The sequence below is a fragment of the Centrocercus urophasianus genome, unplaced genomic scaffold (assembly GCF_019232065.1).
Source record: "Centrocercus urophasianus isolate 14NV4802_14NV808 unplaced genomic scaffold, USGS_Curo_1.0 seq_17, whole genome shotgun sequence".
Taxonomy (NCBI): Eukaryota; Metazoa; Chordata; class Aves; order Galliformes; family Phasianidae; genus Centrocercus; species Centrocercus urophasianus.
This window is the reverse complement of record NW_024884722.1, coordinates 34,389,168-34,414,105: the sequence shown is the minus strand read 5'-3', so window position 1 is coordinate 34,414,105 and position 24,938 is coordinate 34,389,168. Positions and strand designations below refer to the sequence as shown.

The 24,938-nt window shown below is 41.9% G+C and overlaps 1 protein-coding gene and 1 long non-coding RNA gene across 4 annotated transcripts in view; one reads left to right on the top strand and one right to left on the bottom strand.

Annotated features, from left to right (window-relative positions):
• RNLS (renalase, FAD dependent amine oxidase) overlaps positions 1 to 24,938 on the top strand; it is a 65,975-nt gene that overhangs the window by 37,562 nt on the left and 3,475 nt on the right. The window contains exons 5-6 of one of the 3 annotated variants that reach the window (XM_042818450.1): positions 15,550 to 15,723; positions 23,669 to 23,844. In XM_042818450.1, coding sequence (XP_042674384.1) covers positions 15,550 to 15,723; positions 23,669 to 23,844 — 350 coding nt within the window. Of the gene's footprint in view, positions 1 to 15,549; positions 15,724 to 23,647; positions 23,845 to 24,938 lie in introns of all 3 variants that reach the window. The other 2 variants (XM_042818452.1, XM_042818451.1) reach the window with 2 other exon arrangements.
• LOC122160162 lies at positions 1,679 to 12,126 on the bottom strand. Its single transcript, XR_006168740.1, has 4 exons — positions 11,434 to 12,126; positions 9,045 to 10,077; positions 2,322 to 2,382; positions 1,679 to 2,057 (listed from the first exon to the last, which is right to left on the bottom strand). It is a non-coding gene; the product is annotated as an uncharacterized LOC122160162 (long non-coding RNA).

Sequence of the window (24,938 nt, the reverse complement as noted above, 5' to 3'; positions counted from 1 at the left end):
TTTACACAGCAACATCAGTTCCCTAAAACCTTTCTGTGCAACCATTGGTGCCTGAGAGCTGGAAGTGATGTTGCCCTGCATGTCTCGGCGCTCCTTTGGCTGACATTCAGCCCACTTGCAGCAAATGGCTGCACTACCAGTGCTTTTTGCATGCCTGTGTGCTGAGGGCTGATGTGGGAGCAGAGGTTGGCATCCTGCTTTTGGGACTCAATGCATGCAAGCTCTGTCTTCCCCTTAGCCAAGTTGCAGGCAGTAAGTTGAATGGGCTGTTTGGCTCAGTGCTTGGGTATTTTTTGCCCTCTTTTTTTCCTCTATCTTCTATGAATTCTATTTTTCACTAGGACTCCACTGCTAAAATAGGAACTTCCTTGCCATTCCCATTCCTTAGAAATTAATCACTAACACCAGACAGTCACTCTTCTTTTAAAAGAGTCTGTTTGGTAACTGCTCTGGCCAGCTGTTTGGTAAATAATAACGGCTATTTCATCCTTATAGCCTTGTGTCTTATCAGAAATGGAGTACTGTGTTTCCTCTGTCAAACCATGTACAGAATGAAAAGCAAGAGTAATTGAGAGATACAATAGAGCATCCCTTTTCTAGCTGAGATACTAGGTCACTTGTTTTGAATGGGGAAGTCATAGTTTCGTATTATCTAATGTAAGCTGTACAGACTGATATCCAGTAGGGCAAAGGGCAGAGGGAGCAGCACTTTCTCCTTCAGATCTGCTTTCTAAAGGTGCAGAAAATTCCTTCATGTTCTTCCTCTGGGTCCCCAGTCCTTGTGAGAGTATGGTCTGCATGCTACCGGTGCATGAATCAACCCAACCTTTGGAAGAAAAGCTAACGTTCAAATGCTCGCTGTCGTGTAATTTCTTCCCAGCTACAAGGAGGAGTGGGGTAAAATAAAGTGACTAAGCACAAAACGGCTTTCAACTCACTGAAACATGCAGATTGGGGTCAGAAGGCAGTTTGCGCAGCTCCTCTTTAACTATCCCACCTCTCAGACATCTTATTCCTTTGAATCCTTCTTAAGACCAAAATTGGACGCAGCATTTCGGTATCCATCTGATAGGTGTTGTACATAATTTCCTCCTACTTGCTACTCTAGCTTCCGGTGTTTTTATACATGTCTTTATAAATAATAAGAGCTCTCTCAGTACTGCATTTCTATTTTCTTATGCATCCTTGTCTGATAAAAGATCTCTCACTTTTTTTTTTCCTGTCTTTGGGCAATAATATAATTGAATATTCCTGCATTCATTACATTTTTAGTGTATTTTACCATCGTATCTGCTGATGAGCCTGACTGATTGTGCAGGCCTATTCGTTTATTGTCTTAACATTTCTTGTTATTTTATGCAAATGTAGAATGAAGTCAAAACCTGTTTGTGATTAGTAGTAATGTTTGTGATTAGTAGTGATTCAATTACAGAATACAATCTTTTTTTTAATTTTAATTTAATTTTAATTACTTTATGAGAGAGATCTGTTCTAGCATGGCTTTGTGCTTTAGAAGAATAATCACAGCTCATATTCGTTGGGAGAAGAAAAGAATTCTCTAGACAACTCTTCTGATCATTTACAGTGGAAGTCTTCAAACAGATTTTTAAGTTTGGACAGTGTGTCCTAGAGCCTGAGGCTTGCCATGATTTTCAGAGATGGGGAGAAGACCATTTTTTTTCTCTTTAATTTATATTTTATTATCAAATGTTAAGCTATAGACAGTAGTAAATTATATGTCTCTGCTTACTAACATAAACTTTCTAAGAAACCTGCAAGCTGTGGGTAGCAACACTACTGAAATTCAGGCATTACCAATTGTAACCCTTAGTTGGTCTGCTAACCTCTGGCCAATACGATGGGCATTCAGGGTAAAACCCTGTGAGCTTGCTTCCCACTTGAGCTTTAAATACAGATCTAGCATGTAGCAATGTGTGTAGTCAAAAGCTGTCGGCATAACACATCTGGGGACGCAGATCAGTGCTTTCCGGGTACACCTGTGCTAGCAGTAGCAGCGTGGGATGCAGTGGTCCACTGTGAGCATGATATCTAGTGTTCTGCAATTACAGACAAAGAGTACTGGTTTAAGTTAAATGCAGAAACAAATAAATTGATTGTCTTTTTTCTTAAGGAATTCACAGTGACATCTGTAAACCTCATGTAGACGTACGTCTACATTTGGATGGACTCCTGTCAGTAACAGTCTCAGTAGTATCCATCAAACTGGATTTATTCCATCAGCATGTTTTTGTGTCTTTTACATCAATATCAAATATTTGTTTAAATGTTAGTAAGAAAACTTGAAGAACAGAAGGGCCTACCTCTTTGCGTGGCTGTGATCCGGACCTGAAGAAAGTGCAGGGACCCCGAAACTGGTTTCTGCTGCAAAATATTTCACAGATGAATGAGAAAGTAGAAAAAATGGTCTTATCTTAAGCAGTATCTCCAATAACCACAGCACCCAGAGTGAAGGTAACAGAATGTCGTAGAGGCTTTCAGACATACAGTACCAGCCAAGGCAACTTTAATTATTAAACCACATAATCGAAAATGAAGTACCCTGCCAATTCAGTAAAAGAACTCATCTCATTGTCTTGTCTAAATTTAGGGAGACAGAACATCCGCTATGGAAATGCACAAAAGTATCTGTTAATCTTAGTTGTGAGCCTTCACTCTGACCTACCTCTGCCTTATTTTAGTTCTCTTTCCCAATTCACATTTTTCTCGATACGTCCTTTACTTTTTTGAAAAGTGACCATCCTTAAACTTTTTACTTCATAAATCTGTTATCTCTGCCATGTTTTACATCATCTTTTCTTCCTTCCCTTTTGCCTTGTAAATACATCTTGTCCCCCTGTACGTACTGCTTGGTGCTTTAATTCTCATCTCTTTTACTTCTTTCCCTTGCGTTTCTTTATTCAAGTACAGTTTATTCCCTCCTCTCCCCTTCCTCGCCCTTTCCACCCCCTGCATTAGATTCTTACATTTGCTGTGCTGAAATATATCAGAAAGTATGTTTTCCTCTGCTCTCTCATCCTCGTAGTTATAAAAATATGCACATATGAATTCAAATATGCTTCTAAAAATAGTAAAGTGTAAAACTGTTTCAGTTTTTCAGTCTTTGCTGTATTAAAACTGGGAGGAAAGCCCCATGAAATCTATAACTAATTGAGTTGCAGGAAAAAAAATAGGAACAAAACAAAAACAAAAAAGAAATATACAGACACTGTGTATGTGATTAAAGAAAAAAAAAGTAAATGTAAACCTCACATGTAGCACATGCAGCTTGAAGTAGCATTTCATATCCTGAGACTTTTTGCCTGTGTGGTGGGGATTAGTGTGCATTCCACACTTCTGGTGGGTAATACTAAAGGCACTAGAACTTGGTGTGAGATTAAAAGAAAATGGTTTATCTGGGGAAGGTTTTAAAGAAGGCATGAGAAATGGGTTCTGAAAGATGTGGAATGGTAGTGCAGGAGATGTCTGACAAACAGATGGTTGGGAAGCCTTGGCATTTCCCATTGTCCTGTGGAATCTTCCTTTCCTGCAATTGGATGTGTGTCATCTTTCAAAGTTGCTTGAATGTTTCTGAAATGAAAACAAATGGATTGGATTTTTTTTTAACGTTTTTTACGCAGTATTGTAAATAATAAGCTTTATGTTATATACCAGTTTTCATGGCATGATTAGAAAGTGTGTAAGTGATGTTAAGTATTAAGTGACATTCTAGTATGTGATGTTCTAGTATTATGTAGCTTAATCTCAGGATACAGATTCTTGAAACTTTGTGTCTTAAATTCTGTTGAGCTAATTATTAGTGTTGACAGCTTGTAATAATAAACTTTTCCCATAGCATCTTTTGTAATAATAAAACTTGTTTTTCAGAAAAAAGATATTTTCTTCCTGAAAGCATAAACATTATGGTTTTGTTTCCTTACAGCACCTATAATAACAGTAAAGCAGGTAGACAGGTTCACTGGTTGCATTTAATAAGAATTTGGGGTGAATTAAAGGCTTCGTGGTAGCAATAGGATGTGATTAGGCAAAGCTCTGGCAATCAGAAAATTGCTAGTGCTGGGTAGCAGATGCCCTGCTCTGGGTGTTGCCTTTATACATGCTTTTTTGTGACAGGTTATGTTTAGCAGCCGTTTGTTTTCTTGGTCACAAGGTGAGAAACAAGCATCTTTGCCTTGCAGCATCTTCCTGAATCTTTCACACTTTCTGCCTTGTGCTCTACTGTCTTTCTTCTGATACCTCTTGTGTTTTCCTGGTACTTATTTTATAGATAGGCATGTTGACAAGATGAGCACAGTCCTCTCATTCCTCTCCTAGTGGAATATGAGCCCATCCTCTAAAATTATTTGTATGCCTTTGAAAACAACAACTTGAAAGCCTCATTGGGAGTTTAAACTACAGTTGAATATATTCCTATATTTAAGCTCATGATGAGAAGATTTATTCCAAGAGTAGAAAATGACAGACTATCTAAATATAGTTTAGTCTGTATTTTCTACAAAATATTTGTGTGATTTGTCATTAATTTTCTAGGAACTTGATACTGGAATTTCTCTGTACCTGTGCCTTTCCTCTGCTTCTTACCAGTAGCTTTCTGAAGGGATTGCAATCCCTTTTAATTTATAAAATACATTTAATATTATTATCAACAACTCTACCTTATACCCTTCGCTTTTACTTCTTCCTGATAATAAACTAAGAATGCTTGTATGCTTGAAAAGGAAAGCAAAAGAAGTTAGTTTTTTCTGATAGGCAAAGATTTCTAGTGGCTTCCTCAATAATTAATGCCTGAAAGCATTTTCTCCATTACTTATTTAAATTGAAATATCTTTGTTACCCATTATTGTGAAGCTGCGTTTTGATCCTGTGAGTGCGCATTACCACCGTCTGATATTGTGCTGCAGGTATTGACTTAGTTTAGCAATAGGAAGACATGGCAAGGACTGGATCTGAGCTAAGATCTTGAAGGCAAGCCTCTGATAGCTGTGCAAAGCTTGGCGTGCCATTAGGTTCATCTGCCGCAGTCAGTGAGGAGCTGCAGTGCAGCAGCCACAAGCACTGGGCAAAATTCGTGTATTTATTCCATCCGAGTCATTACACAGGGAAGTAAGACAGCATTTTTCCTTGTTGCCATGAAAAGCTTTTAATGCTGTTTTGGCAACTAGTGTCATATTCCAAGAAAATAAATCTTCTCACTTCATCGTGCAGCTCAATGCAGTGTACAGCGGGTGCATAAATAATTTGGTAAATGTTTTATGATTAAAATTATGTAAGTAATGAGCTTTTACGTTTTGGTGCCAGAGAATAAAAGAACTCTATGTAACAGTTGGTAACTTATGTAGGAAGAAACTTATGTTAAGTCCTCACTAATAATAAGAGACAGCAGGAAGATGAACCTGAATTAATTTGTAGATTAGTTTGTGAATTAATCCAGAGGAGATGTGGCAATGAGCTTAATTTATTTTTTAGTAAGTATTGCTCTGCTTATAGTATGAAAAGCGTGTTTGCAGTAGTGCTAATGAGAGTAATGTGATAGCATAGCTTATACATTCTGTGTTATTATCTGCAGATGCCTACAATGCAGCGTGCATTTGTGAAATATATGTAGATAATATGTATTATATACAGACATACAGTATATGTGTATTGCATGTATTTTATTCGTCTTTATTACATAATTTCTTGGAACTGTTTGCAGGTGTACCAAATTTCCAAATAAATCCCAAATCTCTTGGCCAATCCTTAGTACTCAGGTTCTTTTTTGGAAGGAGTCAGTATGTCTTCCTGGCTCCATACAGGTTTTTATTTCTTTTCCTTCCCCAGAAAATCTGGAAGAAGCATAGAATCATTAAGGTTAGAAAAGACCTCTAAGTTCATCTAGTCTAACTGTCCACCTACCAACCAATATTGCCCAGTAACTGTGTCCCAGGTACTACATCTAGCCTTACACCTTCAGGGATGGTGACTCCATCACTTCCCTGGCTAACCTGTTCCAGTGCCTATCCAATCTTTTGGAAAAGAAATTCTTTCTAATATCCAACCTGAACCTCCAATAGCACAACTTGAGGCCAGTGCCTTATGTCCTGTCACCACAGCCTCATTTCAGTTGGTTGTAGAGAGCTATGAGATTTCCTCCAAGCCTCTTTTTTTCCAGACTGAACAATCCCAGTTCCCTCAGCCGTTTCTCATAAGGCCTGTGCTCCAGACCCTTCACCAGATTTTTTGTCCTTCTCTGGACACACTCCAACGTCAAAATGTCCTCTTGCAGTGAGGTCCTAAAACTCAATACAATATTCAAGGTATCTCACTAGAGCTGAGTATAGGGGATGATCACCTCCCTGGTCCTGCTGACTGCACTATTTCTGATACAAGCCAGGATGCCATTGGCCTTCTTGGCTACCTGGGCTCACATTCAGCTGAATGTCAACTAACACCACCAGATCTTTTCCTCTGTGTAGCTTGCTAGCCACTTTGCCCCAAGCCTGTAATGTTGCCTGGAGTTGTTGTGGCCAAAGAGCAGGACCCAGCACTCGGTCTTGTTGAATTTCATCTTCTTGGCCTCAGCCCTGTGAACTGGCCTGTCCAGATCCCTCTGATGCCTTCCTACCATCTACACGCTTACTGAGAGTGCACTCAATCCCTTCATCCAGGTCATCAGTAAAGAAATTAATCAAGACAGGCCCAGTACTAACACCTGCGGATCACCAATCGTTACCAGTCATCATCTGGATTTAACTCCATTCACCACCACCTTCTGGGCCCAGCCTTCCATCCAGTTCTTTGCCCAGCAAAGAGTGTACCTGTCCAAACCACATGATGCCAGCTTCTTAAGGAAGATACTGTGGGAGACAGTAATTGAAGGCTTTGCTGAAGTCCAGATACATCACATCAACAACCTTTCCCTCATCTGCCAGGCGGGTCACTCGATCACAGGAGATGAGGTTGGTCAAGTAGGACCTGCCATTCATGAACCCGTGCTGTCTGGGTCTGATCCCCCAGTTGTCCTGCCGTGAGATCTCCCTCAAGATTATCTGTTCCATAACCTTCTCTGGCACCGTGGTTGGGGTGACAGGCCTGTAGTTCCCTAGTTCATCACATTGGCAAATTTCTGGTCATTTAGGACCTCTCGTGTTGACCAGGACCACTGATAGGCAGTGGAAGGCTTATTGGCAATCGCATCCACCAGATCCCTCATCACCCTTGGGTGAATCCCATCTTACCATTAGTTTATTTGTAAAAACATTTTTTGTTGTCCTTAATCACAATGGCCAAGATGAGCTAATGCTGGGCTTTAGCCTTTCCAATTTTCTCCCTTCATAGCCTAGCAATTTCCTTGTGCTCTCCCTGAGTTGCCTGTCCCTTCTTCCCCAGGGCATAAATTCATTTTCTCCCAGAATCTCAGAAAAAGTTCCTTGTTCAGCCGCACAAGTCCTCTTCTTTTCCGGCTCATCTTAGGGCACAGAAGCTTCCCAGCTAAAAGGTTTGCATCTCAAACCGTGACAGAACTGCTTTCATTCCCCGAGTGGGCGGTGATGTGATTTTAAGGAGAGCTCAGACCGTGATACTCAGTTCTTGTCTCCTCCTTCAGTTTTACTTGCTTATGAATTTCATATCCTGTTCTTTGTAACATGGGGATCATGTCTGAGGCTGCACTCATGGCCTTGTACCCTGTTACCAGCTGCCTAAAAATGTTCTGTTTCACTCCTTACAGCAACAGTTGACTCAAATGCAATGTACAGTGTTGTAGGAAATAAATGTGAATGTTTATTGTGCAAATTGATGAAGATTTTAGTTTAATAATTGTTGGATTGGTAGTCATCTTGGTTAGTGCAGCTAGGGGACATATATTGAAGCTTAGCTCTTCTCAGAATCATTAGAAACCTCATAAAAATCTGCTTTTTTTTCCTGCTTTTTTGCTTTCTGCTTAATTGTCATTCTCTAAATATGCATTTGAGTTTCCTTCACGTGCCATAAACTTTAGATAAAGTGGCTTTCTGTCAAGTCAATCAGGACTACAATGATTTGAAATAATTATTTAAGTTATCCTGACGCTGGACATGCACACAAGACCAAGCACTGCATTGCATTCAAACAGCAGTATTCAAACAGAGCCTAACAAGAAAAGGCAAACCATATAGAAGTGTTCAGTGAGTATTTAAATGCAAATAGAGGCGCAGTTATGTTTAACTGTTCTGCTGCGTGTTTTAAAATCTCAAGCAGTTTGATAAGGAAGCTGAGCTTAAAAGCCCACTCGTTCTCATAACCTCTGCTCCCTCCTACGCAAACACAGAAGCAGGAACAGTCTGCATCTTGAAATGGTCATGGTAGTGGCAGAGAGCCAGCGTCATGGCGTGGTGTCAGCTCTAACGGCCATGCAGCAGGGGACTGCCTGGGTCTTCTCTCCTTTTTTGCCATGTGACTAGACACCTTGGAGCAACAGCTTCATGCTCAGGAAATCCATGTACAAGCTCAACAAGCCTTCTTAGGAAAAACATCCTTCATGGAAGGCTTCAGGTAATATACCACTCTGAATAATTTATGTTCCAAACAGAGCAATAGCAGCAGCACTTCACCAGCTGTGAAAATAAGCGGTGTCTCCATGTACTTCAGCTCAGCTGCCTATGCTGCTATAAAATCTATTAACGTGGTACCGGGCTAAAAATATGTGTTACCGTTTAACCACAGAGTTCCTTTTAAACTTTTTTTTACTACAGATGACCACGAGCCACTTAAAGATATTTGTGTCACTGATGGCATCTAATTGATGAATTTGTGTCAGCATATCAGTAAGTCAGATACTGCAAATAAAGTCTTGACCAAGGCAATCTGAGAAAATAACAAAACCTTATGAGGATAGCATCAATTGCAAGCTTATTGAAGTGAGAAGAGTGTATGACTACAGAAATAATGTGTGGAAGAATGGAAAGCCTTTCTACTCAAGGAGCAAGTTGAGCAGCATTAGGATATCCCAGGGGTCCTTGTGATGTAAAAAGTCTTAATTCATCTGCTGCAAAACATTCAGTGCCTACCAAATTTGGAAAAGATGGCCAGGTTCCTCCTGGGTGTAGAGGCATCTTGTTATCCATCCCTGATGTTGACCTTTCAGGAGAGCAGGGAACATTTTCTTGGCAAATACTTCGAAGTGGGAATGGGTGCCGAGGCACATTTGCTGACAAAGCTTCATCCAAAATTTTTGTTGCTGAAACTCAAACAGAGGGGGATAAAGGGCAACCTTCCTCCTGTGATCCCTGAGGATGGATACTGGAGGCTGTTTCATCCCATTACACAAATCACATTAGCTGTCAGGCTGTTTCCATTTCTCATTGTCTGACCTGCTTGCTACGAATGGCTTAAGGAAGTGCAGAAAGCAGGCCTACGTGGAGCAGGGGTGACACTGAACTGGGAGTCGTCCTGGAAGGTAGTCTGGTAGTCCTGGAAGGTCGTAAAGCTGAACATAGGCTCTAAAAGCATTCCCACTAAAGCTAAAGATGTACCAAAGTTTGTCTGCACTTCCCTGTGCACTTATCCCACAAGAGCTCAGTACAAGTATCCCAGCTGAGCTCTGGAACCACGTGGGGACTTCATGGGGAGAAAAGAACACGCTGGCTTTTAGAAGTACTGAATTAGGAATAGTAAAACATTCCAAAACATTTTTTTAACTGCATCTTACATTTTACGATCTTCTTTTCCCTGTGGTTTGCCCTATTCTCAGCAGCTGTGACCTACAGCAACAGGTGCGCAAAACTTTGAACTGACCTGAATCCTTTGGCCTCCCGTTGTTCCTTTCCTATCTCTGCTTGCTCAAAAGTGCAGTTGTGAGTCCAGTCCTCACCAGAGTCCCTGCTGGTGAATGGTTCAGGTGTTTCCTTTCTTCTGCAGATTAAGGTGCACTTTTCAACCCTTCCTCTGCTTGCTGGTGAGGCTTAGTGCTGAACTCCTGTGTGGTTCAGTGCCTGTACTCCCTGCTTGCCAGCTGAAAGCTCTCCTCATGTTGGCCAAAGGGGATCTCTAGGTCCTCTCCTTCCCACAGTGTGAGTGAGGCAGCGAGGTGACAGTAAAGTCCTGGAACAGCAGATAAAAGACCCTGGCTGTATTTATGGGGTGTGAAAGATAAGTAATCCACTCTGCTGTCAGTGTCTGGAGAAACAGCAAATAAAGTATACATATCCCTTGCTTTGATGTGATGGAATCTCCAGAGGACGCTTACTTCAGTGGTGTTCCCAGTGCAGCTGTACTGAGTTTTTCAGTGGAAACTGTATGATTTTTGTGTCTTTGTGCATTGCTTCAAAAATATCACTGTGGTTGGCTTTTGTATGCTGGATAATTCTGTGTTCTGAAAGCTGTTTGGTTTGGGTTTTTTTTCCCCCCCCCCAAATGTTATTAAAATCATCTTAACCAGTTTTGTTGGAATGGGAAAAATTAATAATTATTTTATGGTTTCATACACAACATTAAAGCAACAGTCTGGTTTTCATTTAAATCAATCAAAGCATGGAAATTGAGAGTGAAGGCTCTGTTCCTGTCCTTAGATCAACTTGCCCTTTTTGAAACATAAAAAGAATGAAACATCAGCCTTAAAACCTGTAGCATTGGTCTTGCATATCATTCAGGTTTTTGGTTGTCAGTTTTGCTGGTAGATTTTGACCATGATATCACTTTATTGTCATCTCAAACAATATAATCTTCCTCTGCCTTTTAAATTTGCAAGTTTAGATTCTCATGAACTACAGGCATACTTTTTCAAAAACCTAGGCACCTCTTGTTGATCTTTCTGCCAGCATCGTCCTTCCAGGCTCCATATGTAGGTATGGGCTTAACGACTGTCTATAGAACTGTAACTTTACCTTGGTGACAGCGCTACTCTTCAGCATCCACCCCCCAACAACCCCAAACACCTTCTGCAACTTTACAGCCTGTGAAGACAGGTCTGTAAAGCAATGTCAAGTCTTAAATGAGATGCTTAGAGCCAGCTGGCTGGCAATACTGAGCTTGTGAAGGTTGTACCCACTGAAGCACTCCACACAATAAACAAGCAAATGTCACTCGGCAGGTATGATCTTACACAGACCAGAGGTGGGATATAGAGCGAGCCATGCAGCCCGAACACCGCTGCAATTTTTACCAATCTCAGATATTCTCAGAGCACGAAGTTTTCTTTGTGCTAAGCTCTGCTGGGGGAATTTGCTTCTTGGGTTGAAAGAGGTTTTGTTCATTTTCTTCCCTCCAGGAGAAATAATTGCCAGACAAAAAGTGATGGTTTAGATGGGATATTACAGCTTTATATTTATTTGCTCATTCATAGGATTTTAATTTTCTTTTGAAGCACAGCAAATATATGTAAATACATTGTGACTACTTATAATGAAAGGGGCCCAGTGGTGACAGACTCCTCAGAATTGCACTGTTCATAGTCCTTACCTGGATGAAGTGACACCAAAGGGCAGACAGCAAGGCTGTGTTCTCATGTCTTGCAGTGCTGGCTGGAGAGAGGGAAGTGTGAGAATGGGAATTTCAGGACACATCTGTCCCCACTGTCGTGTGATCTATATTTGGAAATTGGCACAGAGTGTTACTGAAGTTGGTAACATCGCTGTTTGGAGTAGGCATGGAAAGATCTCCGAGACAGCTTGTAGATGCTGACACTGAGGGCCTGTACTGTTAAATTCACAGCTTGAGAGGAGAGTGGGGAATGTTTCCCGTTAGGTGGGGTGCTCAAGGTCCCATCATGTTGGCATCCTTTTCTCTGGGGCAGTTCTCCAGCAAGCCCCATGTGTGTGCCTAATCCCCTTCTTGACACTGATGGGAGTCGCCTGGTTCCTCAACCAGGACATGCTTTGGGTCAAGTGAGAAGAAATGGCTTTGGAGAGCAGCTCTTGCATCACCATTACTGGGTCTTGGACACAAACCAATGGTAAGATGAATGGGATACTACACCATAATTTAGGTGAAGGCAGCTTTGCCAAGGGAAGTTGACCACAGGCACCAAGGGGTCTTTGACCCAATACTTATAGCACTTTCTGAAATCCATGAGGAGGAACGGATCACAGAATCACAGAGTGGCTTGGGTTGGAAGGGACCTCAAGGATCATGAATCTCCAACTTCCCTGCCACATGCAGGGCTGCTAACCTCCACATGTAATACTAGACCAGGCTGCCCAGGGCCCCGTCCATCTGAGCACCTACAGGGATGGACGGGTTATCCACAGCCTCTCTGGGCAGCTGTTCCAGCACCTCTCCACTTTTTCTGTAAAGAACTTCCCCCTGGCATCTGACCTGAATCTTCCCTCCTTCAACTTAAAACCATTTCCCCTTGTCTTGCTGTTATCTACCCTTTCGAAGATTCCCCTCCTGTTTGTAGGCTCCCTTTAGGTCCTGAAAGGCTGCAATGAGGTCACCCTGCAGCCTTCTTTTCTCCAGGCTGAATCCAGCCCAGCTCCCTCAGCCTGTCTTTGTAGGGGAGGTGCTGCAGCCCTCTGATAATCTTTGTAGCTCTCCTCTGGACCCTCTCCAACAGCTCTCTGTCTTTCATGTCCTGGGGGCTTCAGACTTGGACACAGTACTGCAGATGGGGTCTCACAAAAGCAGAGTAGAGGGGGAAAATCACCTCCCTGTCCCTGCTGGCCACTCTTTTTCTGATGGAGCCCAGGATACAGTTTGCTTTCCGAGCTGCAAGAGCACACTGCTGGCTCATGTTAAGTTTTTCGTCAGGACCCCCAGGTCCTTCTCTGCAGGGCTGCTCTCAAGGACTGCTTCTTCCAGTCTGTATGGATGCCTGGGATTCCTCCGGCCCAAGTGCAGAACTCTGCACTTTGCCGCATTGAACCTCATCAGGTTCACCTGGGCCCACCTTTCAAGCCTGTTGAGGTCCCTCTGAATGGCATCCCTTCCTTCCTTCCACTGTGTCGACCACACCACTCAGCTTGGTGTCATCAGCAAACTTTCTGAGGGTGCACTTGATTCCATCATCAGTGTCACTGATAAAGATGTTAAAGAGCACCGGTCCCAAGACAGAGCCCTGGGGAACGCCGCTCATTACCAGCCTCCACCTGAACATTAATCACCACCCTCTGACTGTGATCTTTCAACCAATTTCTTATCATCGGGTAGTCCAACTCAGCCTTCATCTGTTGAAGCCAGTTTTCCTTTTACATTTACCAAAGGAGGTAGAACAGATCCTCCTTAAAAAGATACGGGTCCAGGAGCAGGTGTCCCCACAACTTCGCAGAGGGGAAATTAAACAGGAGAGAGAAAGGAAGCTTATTAAGAGTACATTTTGCTCATCCAGTCCTGTCTCTTGTCCTTTGTCTTCCTCTTGCCACATTACTACCATCTCCAGTGCCAAACCCTTTATTTCTCCTCCTTTCCCCTCTCCAGCTGTAAAGGACCAACAAGAATCTGGTTACCCCTTATGGAATGTGACACCAGTGTTCACAAGTTGATTGTTGCTTTTATCTGCCCCTCATATTTCTCTGTCTCCAGAAGTATTTATACTAAAATAATTTAAATCTCTGGGCCTTTTAGGGGGGTGCATTTCAAGGTTTATTACAGAAGAGATTTGGGATAACATCTGACTTCCAGTGTTCTGGTGTGCTGGTGATTAGGTAAAGCTGGTGTAGATGCAGAAGCTGTGATGAAGTGGGGGAAAACAGCCAGGAACCTGAGTTAGAACAGCCCTCTGATGTCACATCTGGAAGCTGACAGCAGTTCTGGGTGGGCACAGGAATGGCGCCATTACCTACTTGTTGTCTTCTGCATGTAAAGCTTTTTAGTGTGCTCATGGTCTCTTCTGGGCTTCTCTATGGAGCAGTTTATGGAGCTCAAAGACTCCTCCTCCAGTGCATAACACAGACTATGTGTCCCCCATCCTGGATGTGTGAAGGCCCTCACAATATTTCTGCTGGGGTAAGCTTCTTTTGAGCAAATGATATAGGCTGGGCAAGACCAGGGGATATGCTGACCTCAGTCTGGAAAGCGGCCATTCCACTGTGAGGTGAATGTTCCCTTGAGTTTACCACCAGGTCCAGCGCTGAAGAATCCTCTCTGGCACTTTTCGTTCACTAGTATACATACAGTTGCTGCATGCTGAAATGGCAGCCAGAGCTCTGACATGTCTTTTATAGTATTAAATAGAATCCAGACGTGAGCAGCCTTAATGCTTGTGAGAGGTGAGCACACCAGCAGCAGTGGAAATGGATCTTTTTGCTGACCAGTAGGCTCTGAGTTCCATGGCAGTTTTTGCAAGGACTTCTCAATGTGATTGAATATGCTCTCAGCTGTGTGTCCTGCAATAAAATGTTCTGCTAGCATGGCTGAATCAGGACTCAAGAGTCCCTTGATACTGGACCAAGCAAGGAGGTTTGATTTATAGCTTGGGTACTGGACTATCACACTGGCACAGCAGGAAATATCTGTTCCCAAAGAGAGAACACATGCTGGTATAGCATGTGGTGAAGCCTTCCTGTTTTGGATGTTTTGAGGAGCAATGTTAGCCACAACAGCAAGGCCAGTCATAATTTGATGCATGCTAATGTTGTCATATGGAAGTGGCTGTGGAGTGGGCAAGGCATGCAGGCAAACCAGGCTTCATGCGTGGGGCTTGTCTATCCCAGGCTGAACTACTTTGGGCAGCATTTTGTGAAGATTGGAAAACTGAGGCAAAAAGCAGATGTTAATGGGAAGCAATTGGAAGACAGAATTAATCACAGGGAGAAGTGGATTTACAGTTGCTCTGAAATGTTCTAACCTGCCATAAAATGCCTTCAGCTGAAGTTATTGAACTTCACTACAAACTCTTTGTGGAACCTTCTCCTTTCTGAGAGTTTCTCAGGTTGTCCCCCCTCATGCTGTGCTAAAAAATATTTAGGATAAGTTCTTCTTTGCTTTCAATCACAAATGTGCTAGTAGTCTGGCTATTTCAGTACAACCCAAAAACATAGCGCTGAAGTGAAATGCCATGGTGTTTTTTATGTCTATTTGAATTGCAGTTCAGACACTGGAGGGTCTATGTGGCTATTTCTCCCAGATGTTCAAGAGTTCCTGTGTTTGTTGGGTGTTTTTTTGTTTGTTTGTTTGTTTTTGTTTTTTTGTTTTTGTTTTTTTTTTTTTAATATATGAAGTCATTTGTTGGGTTCTTTTTGCAAAGTCATGTGATCTTTCACTTTATCTGTTGGGGCAAACTGACACGTTTTATTCCTACCAAGAAATACTTGTTCACCTTCAGAGAAAATGTTTGGGAAGAGGTCAGCTGGCATCAAAGTCTCGCAATGTTATCTAGAAGATAAACAGCCCACAGATGGGGAGGGTTGCACATGAAGGACGTACTCTGCATAATGTGCCATTAAGACTTCATGAAGAGGTGTCCCAGAAAAATATTACAAAGCACTAGGGTTAGTATTAGATTCTTAGTTTTAGCAGTCTGGTTGTTTTCAGGAAGGAGTAATCAGCTTAACTACAGAATTCGTGTATTTAATGTTCTGAGAGAAAAAGGACAGTCTGAATTGTCTCGGGTTTTTTGCATTTTTTTTTCCCCCACAGTAATTAATGAAAGGCAAAAGCAGCAACTGGAATCAGCAAGCTACTCCTCCCGCTATGCTCTGGGACTTTTTTATGAAGTCGGTGCACGGATTGATGTCCCCTGGGCTGCAAAGTACATCACCGATAATCCCTGCATACGCTTCATCTCCATCGATAATAAGAAACGCAATGTAGGTCAGTGCTCCCATTATTTCTCTTAAACACAGTGACAATAGAGGGAGTAGATCATGAAAAATGCTGTTTAATTGAGTGTTGATATTCTGAACGGAGCAAGTATTTAACTCTAAGCCATGGTAGATAGCATTTAATGTCACATTTAGCCTGTAATAAAATACACAATGAAAGCGGGAAGGTCCTCAGAAAATCACCACCCAACACATGGTTTACATTACTGCATTTATGAAACCAGTGTCAGGGGATTTGAAGCATCAAAATGTTGCTATTCCAAGAAAGTGTTTGAGTTCCTTTGTTTAAACATTGATTCATAACCATGCCAATTTATCTCCCGTCATCCATTACTTTTCAACTCCTGTTCTTTCCACTAACTACACTTGGAAGTAGTAACAAGTTATATAATTGAGGCTGCCTAGTCTAATTCAGAGTTCGCTAGTTTGCTTTCATAATCATGGAAAAATCCTTCAAATGGCTGCATGTTGTACAGCTGCTCAGTAAAGCTTGGAGAACATCCCACTAGGTAGACGCTACTCATCTGTTTCTGGAAGATAGCAATGAAATAGCTATATGTTTTATTTATTAAATATATTCCATATACCAAGAGGTCTGGGAAATATATTGGCATAGAGTATCTCTAGAATAACTGCTAGCAATCAAGCAAGTTGGGAACTGAAAATACTTCCCAACTCTATTGCTTGCTCACATTGAAATGATGACTGAGTTTAGCCATGTTGGTGAAGGGAGAATGAAAATCTGCACACCTTTAGGGTGCCATAATAAGCATGGTGACACACTGCTACAGAGCAAGGAAGGATTCTCATCATATAAAAATTCAAGAGGTAGTTATTACACATCATGACATTCACTGTGCTAAAACATGTTCAGATTTAGATGTAGGAGACTCCTGTACACAGTCTGTCTTGTTCAAGCGGGATTCATCATTTCCTGCCAGCAGTCCATAAACACCAGCGATGTTACTCACACTGGGCATTGCAAACTTTGCTCTTACATCAAAACACCCTCACCAGTTTATGCTGAGAGCAATGTTGATGAACAAACTCACTGCTGTGCAAGCCCAATTTCATTATTCGTGCAAATAATTTAGTGTAGTTGTATGAATAGGCTAAATTCTTAAAAGAAAAAAAAATGGCTGACAAATAATATGCTGGTGGGCTTCTTCCTGCAAGAGCCAATAGCAAGTGCATAAGAAAGAATATTAAAAAAAAACAGATACAGAGTGATTTTCTTCCTCTGTCATTGTCTTCTTGTTGCTGACAAAGTGCAGCTGGATGTTTTCCTGCATGCAACATCTTCGCTGTTGAGTTTAAGGATGAGTTACCTGGTGGTTAATAGCACCTACTGGTGTTTCTCTCCCAGCCACCTGATTCTGGTGGAGCAGAAGACACAGCCCAGGTGAGGAACTCACCCATCCTTTCCTTTTCTGATCACTCATGTGGATTTGAAGCACCAACAATGAGAGCAATGAATATGTAACAAAAATCAAGTTATCAAATCAGCAGTTACTGTGTCTGGTAGTTCCAAAGGAAATTCATCCAAAGAGCAAGCAAAGTATTTGTTGGGGCATATTGTTAACAGCTAACTACTAGAACATCTGTGTGACACAAACCTTTCTCACTGAGATTTCCTATCATGAGAGAGATCTGTTTACACAAGTCGTTTTTTTCCAGCAACTGAAGATGATTTCTGTCCCATGAGGCCCTCCTTGTGATATATAAACAGTCAACCATATGTCTTAGCTGTACTGTCTTTCTTGGTGAACTTGCATTTTGCAGATTTGAGCTTAGGTCAAAGGTGTGTAATCAACCAGTATACAGATGTTGAATTGACAAGTATACAGAGAACCTAGGCTGGTCTTTAGAGAGCATATAGCTGAAAAGATTATCATGTTGGAAAGGGATCATCAGAAATGAATGGAAAAGCTTATCTGTGTCCTGGGCTCACAGGAAAAACTCCAGGAGGAGCAATCTCGAAAGAGAGATCCTTCCTCAGTGTCAGTCAGCCCTTAAATGAAGTCCAGGCTCCAGTCCTTCTGGTCACACAGCTGACCAGACATTCATCTTTACTCCATTCTTCAACCTTGACTGATCTTGATTCATCGGAGGAAGATGGGTGACAATGAAAGTGTCAGTGATCAGAGAGAGAAAGCAGAAATGTTCAGGCTAAAATTTATGTTAGTGTTCAGTTCCCTGGGTGAAGAAGCAGCTGAAACCTATCAGGACTGATCCTTTCCAGAGAGCCAGCATATTAATGCCTGAATGCTCCCTACTTCCACCTCCCCTCCTCTAGGCTGTATACACTCTCCTATATACATTGTATGCAGTGCATCCCTCCTTCATTGCTTCAGTCTTAAGAGGGAAATTTGCTTTTCTGCCCATCGGATGTGGCTGCAGTACTTATCAGGTGTGTGTTCTCAGCATTGTTGTAATTACACAACAGGATCAGTTTGTTGGTACGAATTAGAAATGGCAGAGAGGCGGGTCTGTCTATCATTCTCCAGAAGTATCAGCCTTTGCTCCTAGGGCTGAATGCTGCCGTAAGGACAGCTTTCCCATATGCAGTGTTGCAGTGAAGTACATCTCCATCTATAGAGGTAATATGCTCAAAAGTTACATAAGAAAGAGCCTACAAAAATGTATGTTGAATTCCCTGCGCACTGTGTATGAATATTAAATATTTGTCTGATTGGCTGCCTTAAATACTCCATCAATATTTAAAACTGGTCGGGTGGGGGGGGACAGTGGTAATCCTTCGGTATTTCAAGCCTCATTTCTGAAATACTGCAGTCTTTGCAGTTCTTTGTATTCCAGAGGATTAAAGATAGATGACGCACAAAAATCGAAGCAGTACTCTTCTTTTACGTGAGGATTGTGACGTTATATAATTTAGAGGGAAGGTTTATTTTGCAGGTTTTCAAGATCAGTGTAATTTGAGTATCTTTTTCTAATTTTAAAATAATTTTTGAAAGTGAATCCTCCCATGCTTATTTTCTAGGATTGCTGAAGTTATTCATTATTCTTTTATATATATATATATATATTTTATTTTTTTCCCCCTAGTTTTATGAGGCTCTCTGCACTGTCCAGCAGTATTTCTATGCACTTTCCTCTCAGCCCTGCTTTTAGGGTTTGTTTGACATGGAAGTGATAAAACCCTTTTCCTTCCTCTCATGTTATCCAGAATCAGAATGGGTTTTGGACAGCAAAGCACAACTCCCAGTTCAGAGTAAAACTTCCTTAGGGGTAGGGAGCAACCAAGTGTTATTTTTTTTCATTGGCATCTATTCTGACTCCAGGTTTTGCACCACTGGACAGGAATGAGAGAAATTCTTGACACAATTCCTATAGGAGCCTGTCAACACATCATGCTCCCAGAATCCTATGGATACCGTACTGACCACTTGCCAAATGAATACTAAAGGTCTCAGGCACTGATGGAATTCTCTTTGCTAAAGAAACATTCAGCTTCAGGCCTTTGTGGATTCCAGGGATCAAGCTAATTGCACCATTTAAATCTCTACAATTTTTTTTTTGGTTCAGAGACTCTGAACCCTGACCTTGGGATAGATTCTTCAACTGTACCATACAAAAGCAGCTTTTGCATTTTGCAAGAGAGAACATTTTGATGAGCAGACAGTTCACACTGGGCTTTCTCTGACAAGTGGTATGCTGTACTTTTATTGGGGTGTTCATGAGTTTTTTGGTTCTGCAAACACTTAAACTGTCTATTCCCTTCCTTCCCTAAGACTAGTGGTAAGGAGGATGTGGCCACAATGGGAGCAGAGTTTACACGTGGGCTTACCATGGTGAATTGGGTACTCTAGGCTTACCAGGGCAGAACAAGGTCTCTGTGGGAGGACTTGGCAACATGGGCTGTTCATATTGCCACTACGCTGCTGTAAAGAATGAGTGCAAGGAATGGTCATAAGTCTTTATTATCGTAATAGTGCAACCATGCTTCTAGCCCTAGCAACTTTGCTTCACCCAGGACACTGTACTTTTCCATCTTATATTCTGCATTAAATGTGTTATCCAAATGTAGAAGCCACCTTTCTGACACCAGATGTTCCTGAGTGACAAGCCAAAGTGCTGGCTCTGTTTTTCCTGGTCTTTTTCAGAGTAACTTTTATTAGCTCCGTCCTTTTTTCTGGACGATTATAATCCTAGCAGGCTTAATACTGCGTATGTTCTCTCAAGTCCTTTCACTTTGAACTTCTATAAATAGTTTGGCTCTGTCTTCAGCCCTTTAGGATATGGAAGATGCACTTAGATCCTCACTTTTTAATTCCTAGCTTCTATTTTTCAACCCTTTTCTTTTCCCCTTTTCCCTTTCCTTGGATTTAGTTTCAGACTTACTAAGAAGTTCTAGTCAGGCTGATAGTGCAGCTGGAGTTTGATCATAGAATCATAGAGTTGTTTCAGTTAGAAAAGACCTCTAAGGCCCGGCTGTTAATCCAGCACTGCCAAGCCTACCACTAAACCACGTCCCTAATCTCCACATCTACGTGTCTTTTAAAAACCTGTGGAGTTGGTGACCTCACTGCTTCCCTGAGAAGCCTGTTCCAGTACTTCACAACCCTTGTAGAGAAGAAATTTTTCCTGATATCCAACTTTAGCCTTCCCTGGCACTACTTGAGACAATTTGCTCTTGTCCTATCACTTGTTTCTTGGGTGTAGAGACCCTAATATTTTTAACTTGTCTGGGAGGGAATGGTGGAACTTCCTACTTTGAAAAAAAGAAACAAATTGTTCACATCCTTCCTACCGCTCCTTTCAGCCCTTCAGGCTGCTCAGAATAACTCAGGTAGTTAGTGATTGTGGCCAAGACATGGTGGTGGCAAAGATGTCTCTGGGAGGAAGGTTTTGTTAAATCTGGATCTCACATCAAAGCCTGGCTCTGCCCATCTACTCATCCTCATGAAATAGCAACTCCAGCATCTTCGAGGTCCCCAAAGCGGGCATGTAGCCACTGCTGTGACAACACCACTGCCACAGGCAGGATGTGGGGCTGGATGGGGAAAATATGCCAAAGATCACACAGTTCCTTTCTGTTTACATGGATGCACACTGAGTCTTGAAAATCCTCATGTTCTTCGCTTTTCATGTGCTGATGTTGATTCTGTTTGATGAAAAAGAAATTCACTCTAAAATGAAGAAAACACTGAAACAAAGAAAACCTACATTTTTAGGCCTGCATCTTCTATATGCCACCAAGGAGAGGTTGAACATAGGGCACAAGTCCGGATGCCAGCACTCCGGGGGAGGCATGACATCAGTGCAGCTTTGGTGTAGCATGGGCTGGAAGGACTAAAACACCAGGCAGAAGCATGCTGCTCCCAAGTTTCCATGGGATCCCTCAGTGACTGTGGATTGGAGGGGGTACTCTGCCAACACTGGCAGAATGGCTGCTGGCTAATGATGTATTTATAAAAGCTGCAGCCAACTCTGCTGTCTCATCTGAGCTCTGATCTACCCCTTCCACCACATCAACTGATTGGATTAATTGCTGTGCAGCTGGGATGAGAGGAGGGAGAACTGGGAGCAGATGAAAGCTTTTTGCTGCCTCCATTTGCCTTCACATCATTACCCACACTTTGCCGAGCATTCCCTGGCTTGCTGCATCTCCCATGATGCTTTGTCATCTACCATCACGGCCATAGAGTGTTCACATCTCACCACAAATAAAGGAAATGAAAATCTCATGAGAAGCCCTGCCAAGTTTTTAGTTTTTAAACTAACCATTACAGCCTGATCTAAACACACTGGGAAGAAAATACCAGGCTTGCTCTTGCTGCAGCTGAACTTGCAGTCATTCATACCTGGTGCAAGAGCTTTAAAGCACTGAGGCTGAGATACCCCCATTGCTTTCAGGGAAAAATCTATTTTAAACTCCTCCGTTAGCCAATATTTTTGTAGGAAAAAAAAAAAAGACTTGAAGCTAAATTTGATCCCTGCAGTCTGCGTATTTCAGTACTGGAAGGCTGTGACTCAGTGGTCTCTGGAAGCTCTCCAAGCTATGAGTAGCTCTAAGGAGGAATTAAAGACTTGAACTGCCTGTTCTTCTGAAACTTGCTTTGTACATGCTATGGAAGAGATGTGAGATCTGGAAGAAGCAGGCCCTGTCCAAGAATCATTGGCTACAGCAAGTCACAGCAAGCAATGAGTATTTATGGTAATAAAATGCTTAGTTGTTAATGAGCCTTTTTACCAAGTTTATGTGGAAGAATTTGCCAGATCACACGTATGAAAAAAAAAATCCGCTTCCCTACTTTGTTATCTATCCCTGGCAATACATACAGACAACAGGCTTGGAATACCTGTTTTCCACCTCAAAGTGGGAAGGACAGACTGAGTGGCGTTCCCATGAATTTTGCAGACATTTGGAAAACCTGATGTGAACAGAGGTAACGGCCTGTGCTAGTTCGTGAAACCAGTGGAGGGATGGGAAATCTCAGGAAGGTGAGACTGAAGGTTACCCTCAGGCAGCCAGTTCACCGGGGAAGAAGATGGCCTCTTTGGTTGAGTCTCTGCTTCTAGGTCTTGTTTCACTCAACTGTCTTCACACCAGATCTGCCTTACCTCCATCCGATATCCACGCTGGTTGTAGATCATGCACTTTTTTTCCACCCACATTTAGTAGAAGTTGACTGAGCCACTTAAGAAAGAGACTGAGTGTAAGGATCATCCAAGTTGAAGTGAAAACCATCATTTCATGTTTTCTGTGAGTGCGTGGACTAGGCCCTGATGTGTCTTAGTTGTGTAATCTGAAGAGATCAGCAAATAAGCAGAAAGTTTATCAGGAAATGAAGTTTAGGTTGCTTCTGAAAGGTGGAATATGTTGGCTTCTCAAAGGAGGAGCCTTATGTATCCTCAGTGACAATGAAGATGTAAAGATTTCTATCAGGTTGGTTTCTATGGTTGGAAAGCATTCAATTCCCTCTTTCTGCATGGATTATCTGGTCAGAAAATGCTCATTTTCTGCAAATGAAATATTTTTCTAGGAATTTGATAGTTCAAACAGAGGTTTAGCCTGAAAAGACTTTGCTTCTAAGGGAGGGAGTAGCAATGTCTTAGGCTGCAGCAAACATTTGCTCAAATGCAACAGCCGTGGGCACAGAAATAAAGGATGTAAGCTGCTTACCTCTGAGAGGTCTGCAAGTAGGAAGGGATCTCCAGAGAGATACCTTTGTATCCACTGCCAACCCTTCAATGAGGTCTTGGTGTGGATCCTCACTCCATCCCTTCCAGTGACTCAGGTCCATTGCATGTACCTGAGCTCCCCTGGGTTGGCCCTGCCTTCCCACCAGATGCTCAATCACTGCTTCGGGCTGTGACTGAGCATTTTCGCTACACACAGATTGCATGAAGCTTAACACTCTTCAAAACCTGTATGTAGACAACCCCATGTTGATGTCCTGGAAGTCACTAGAATAGCAAAACTCAAGTTGAGTTCACTTGTGTAGATCAAGATAATGATTTATCAAGCCAACCTGCCCTGGCTTCTGTTTCCCTTCTCCTGCACAAAAGTAAAGTATTGGTTTTATTCTAGTGTCAATTATGTAGGTAGTATTGCATGGCTAATATGCAATCAATTATAGAGTAAGCAGATGTTTTTCACTGCAAACTCTGCAAACACTATTCCTTCTTTTGTCCTTTGCCTTGGGGTTCTTCTAGGAGAAAAGTAGAGGTATTGCAATGGGAAAGCCATTACAAATATTGAAAAAAGTATTGATTTCTCTACTACACTTCTTGTAAATAACTTGTATTGTTTCTTGTGTTTCTCCCACTGGAGGAACAGGGTGGTGCTGCAGATACATATTTAATTCTAGGCTAGAGAGAGACACAATGGGCAGTATTGAGGGAATGCAAATTCCCTGAGTAATGAGTAATGAGTAATCTTTTAGAAGCATCTCTCTTCTTCATTTCAGAGTCACCTGAAATTGGACCCTCTGTTGTAGTTCATACAACGGTGGCGTTTGGAAAAGAGCATCTGGATTCACATCCTGCAGAGGTGCAGCAGCTAATTCTCAGCCACCTGGAGAATCTTGTGCCCTCCCTGCCCAAAGCAGCTAGTGTAAAGTGTCACAAGTGGAGATACTCACAGGTAACCCATGGTTGATCAAGCAGCTGGGAGAGTGTTGTTGTGGAACAGGCACAGTGGGTATCCTGAGAAAAAGGACATCATGCAGCCCGGTGGTGTTCATCCTCAGAGCCAGGAGAAGGAAGAGATATCCATGCAATACCCATAATGCCCTCCTCCAAGTGGCCACGAGCAGTGTTCATGGCTGGCTAGCTATAGCCAGATCACTTCTAGTCATGTTTTCATGTAGTAGACCTGGCTTAGTGTTAAGTTATGCAACAATCCTCATAAGAAGGAATAGGAGCAGTGCACAGGAAGGAAGTAAATCCCACATACTTTGCTGAGATTTTTTTCGTATTTAAAAATATGACTAACTCTGTCTCTTCTGCCTCTGAAAGCATGTGGCTTTATTAGCAAAACTCCTACCCTACCACAGAATAGTGAGAGTTCTTGTGTTTGGATATACTAATTGTTACTATTTGATTTGGCCTGCTTCAATTTAACAGTATGTTATGCAAAAAGTATTTTAATGTAAACTACCTAAGAGTAGTAAAATGTGTATATTTTACAGACGTCTCTTAAAAATCCAAGGAAATTGTTGGCAATTTCCTCAAGGATTGGTGTATATCTACGTGTTTACCCAAAGCCTCTTAAATTACATTGGTGAAACTGAATGTGGAAGTCAATGCAAAATATTTACTTAAGGCAGTCCCCTAAAAATTTCTCCTTTTATGAAGTCTGGAAAAGTTACTGTGGATGATGTCTGTGAAGTCTGCTTGTACCCCTTGATTAGCATCCAGCGGCGAGAATCTGGTCTCATTAGGACAAAGTTTATTTTTCTGTGAATTAGTTATTGGTAGTCTGCAAGTCACTTTCCAGTGCACAGTGTTTGTTGTCATATGAAAATGGCATTAACATATGCATTTATGTGTTAGATGCTTCATATCATGTGTTCTGTGTGTTCCTGTTCATTGGTTCAGGGGTTTTTTTTGTTAGTTATGGCATGTCTGTACAGTTGCCATTGTTAATTCACCCTTTTCTGATTCTGTCTTCTTTTCTTCTGCATTACCTTTTTCCTTCAAACTGCATGTGAGCACAAACGCTGGAGGTGTTACGGA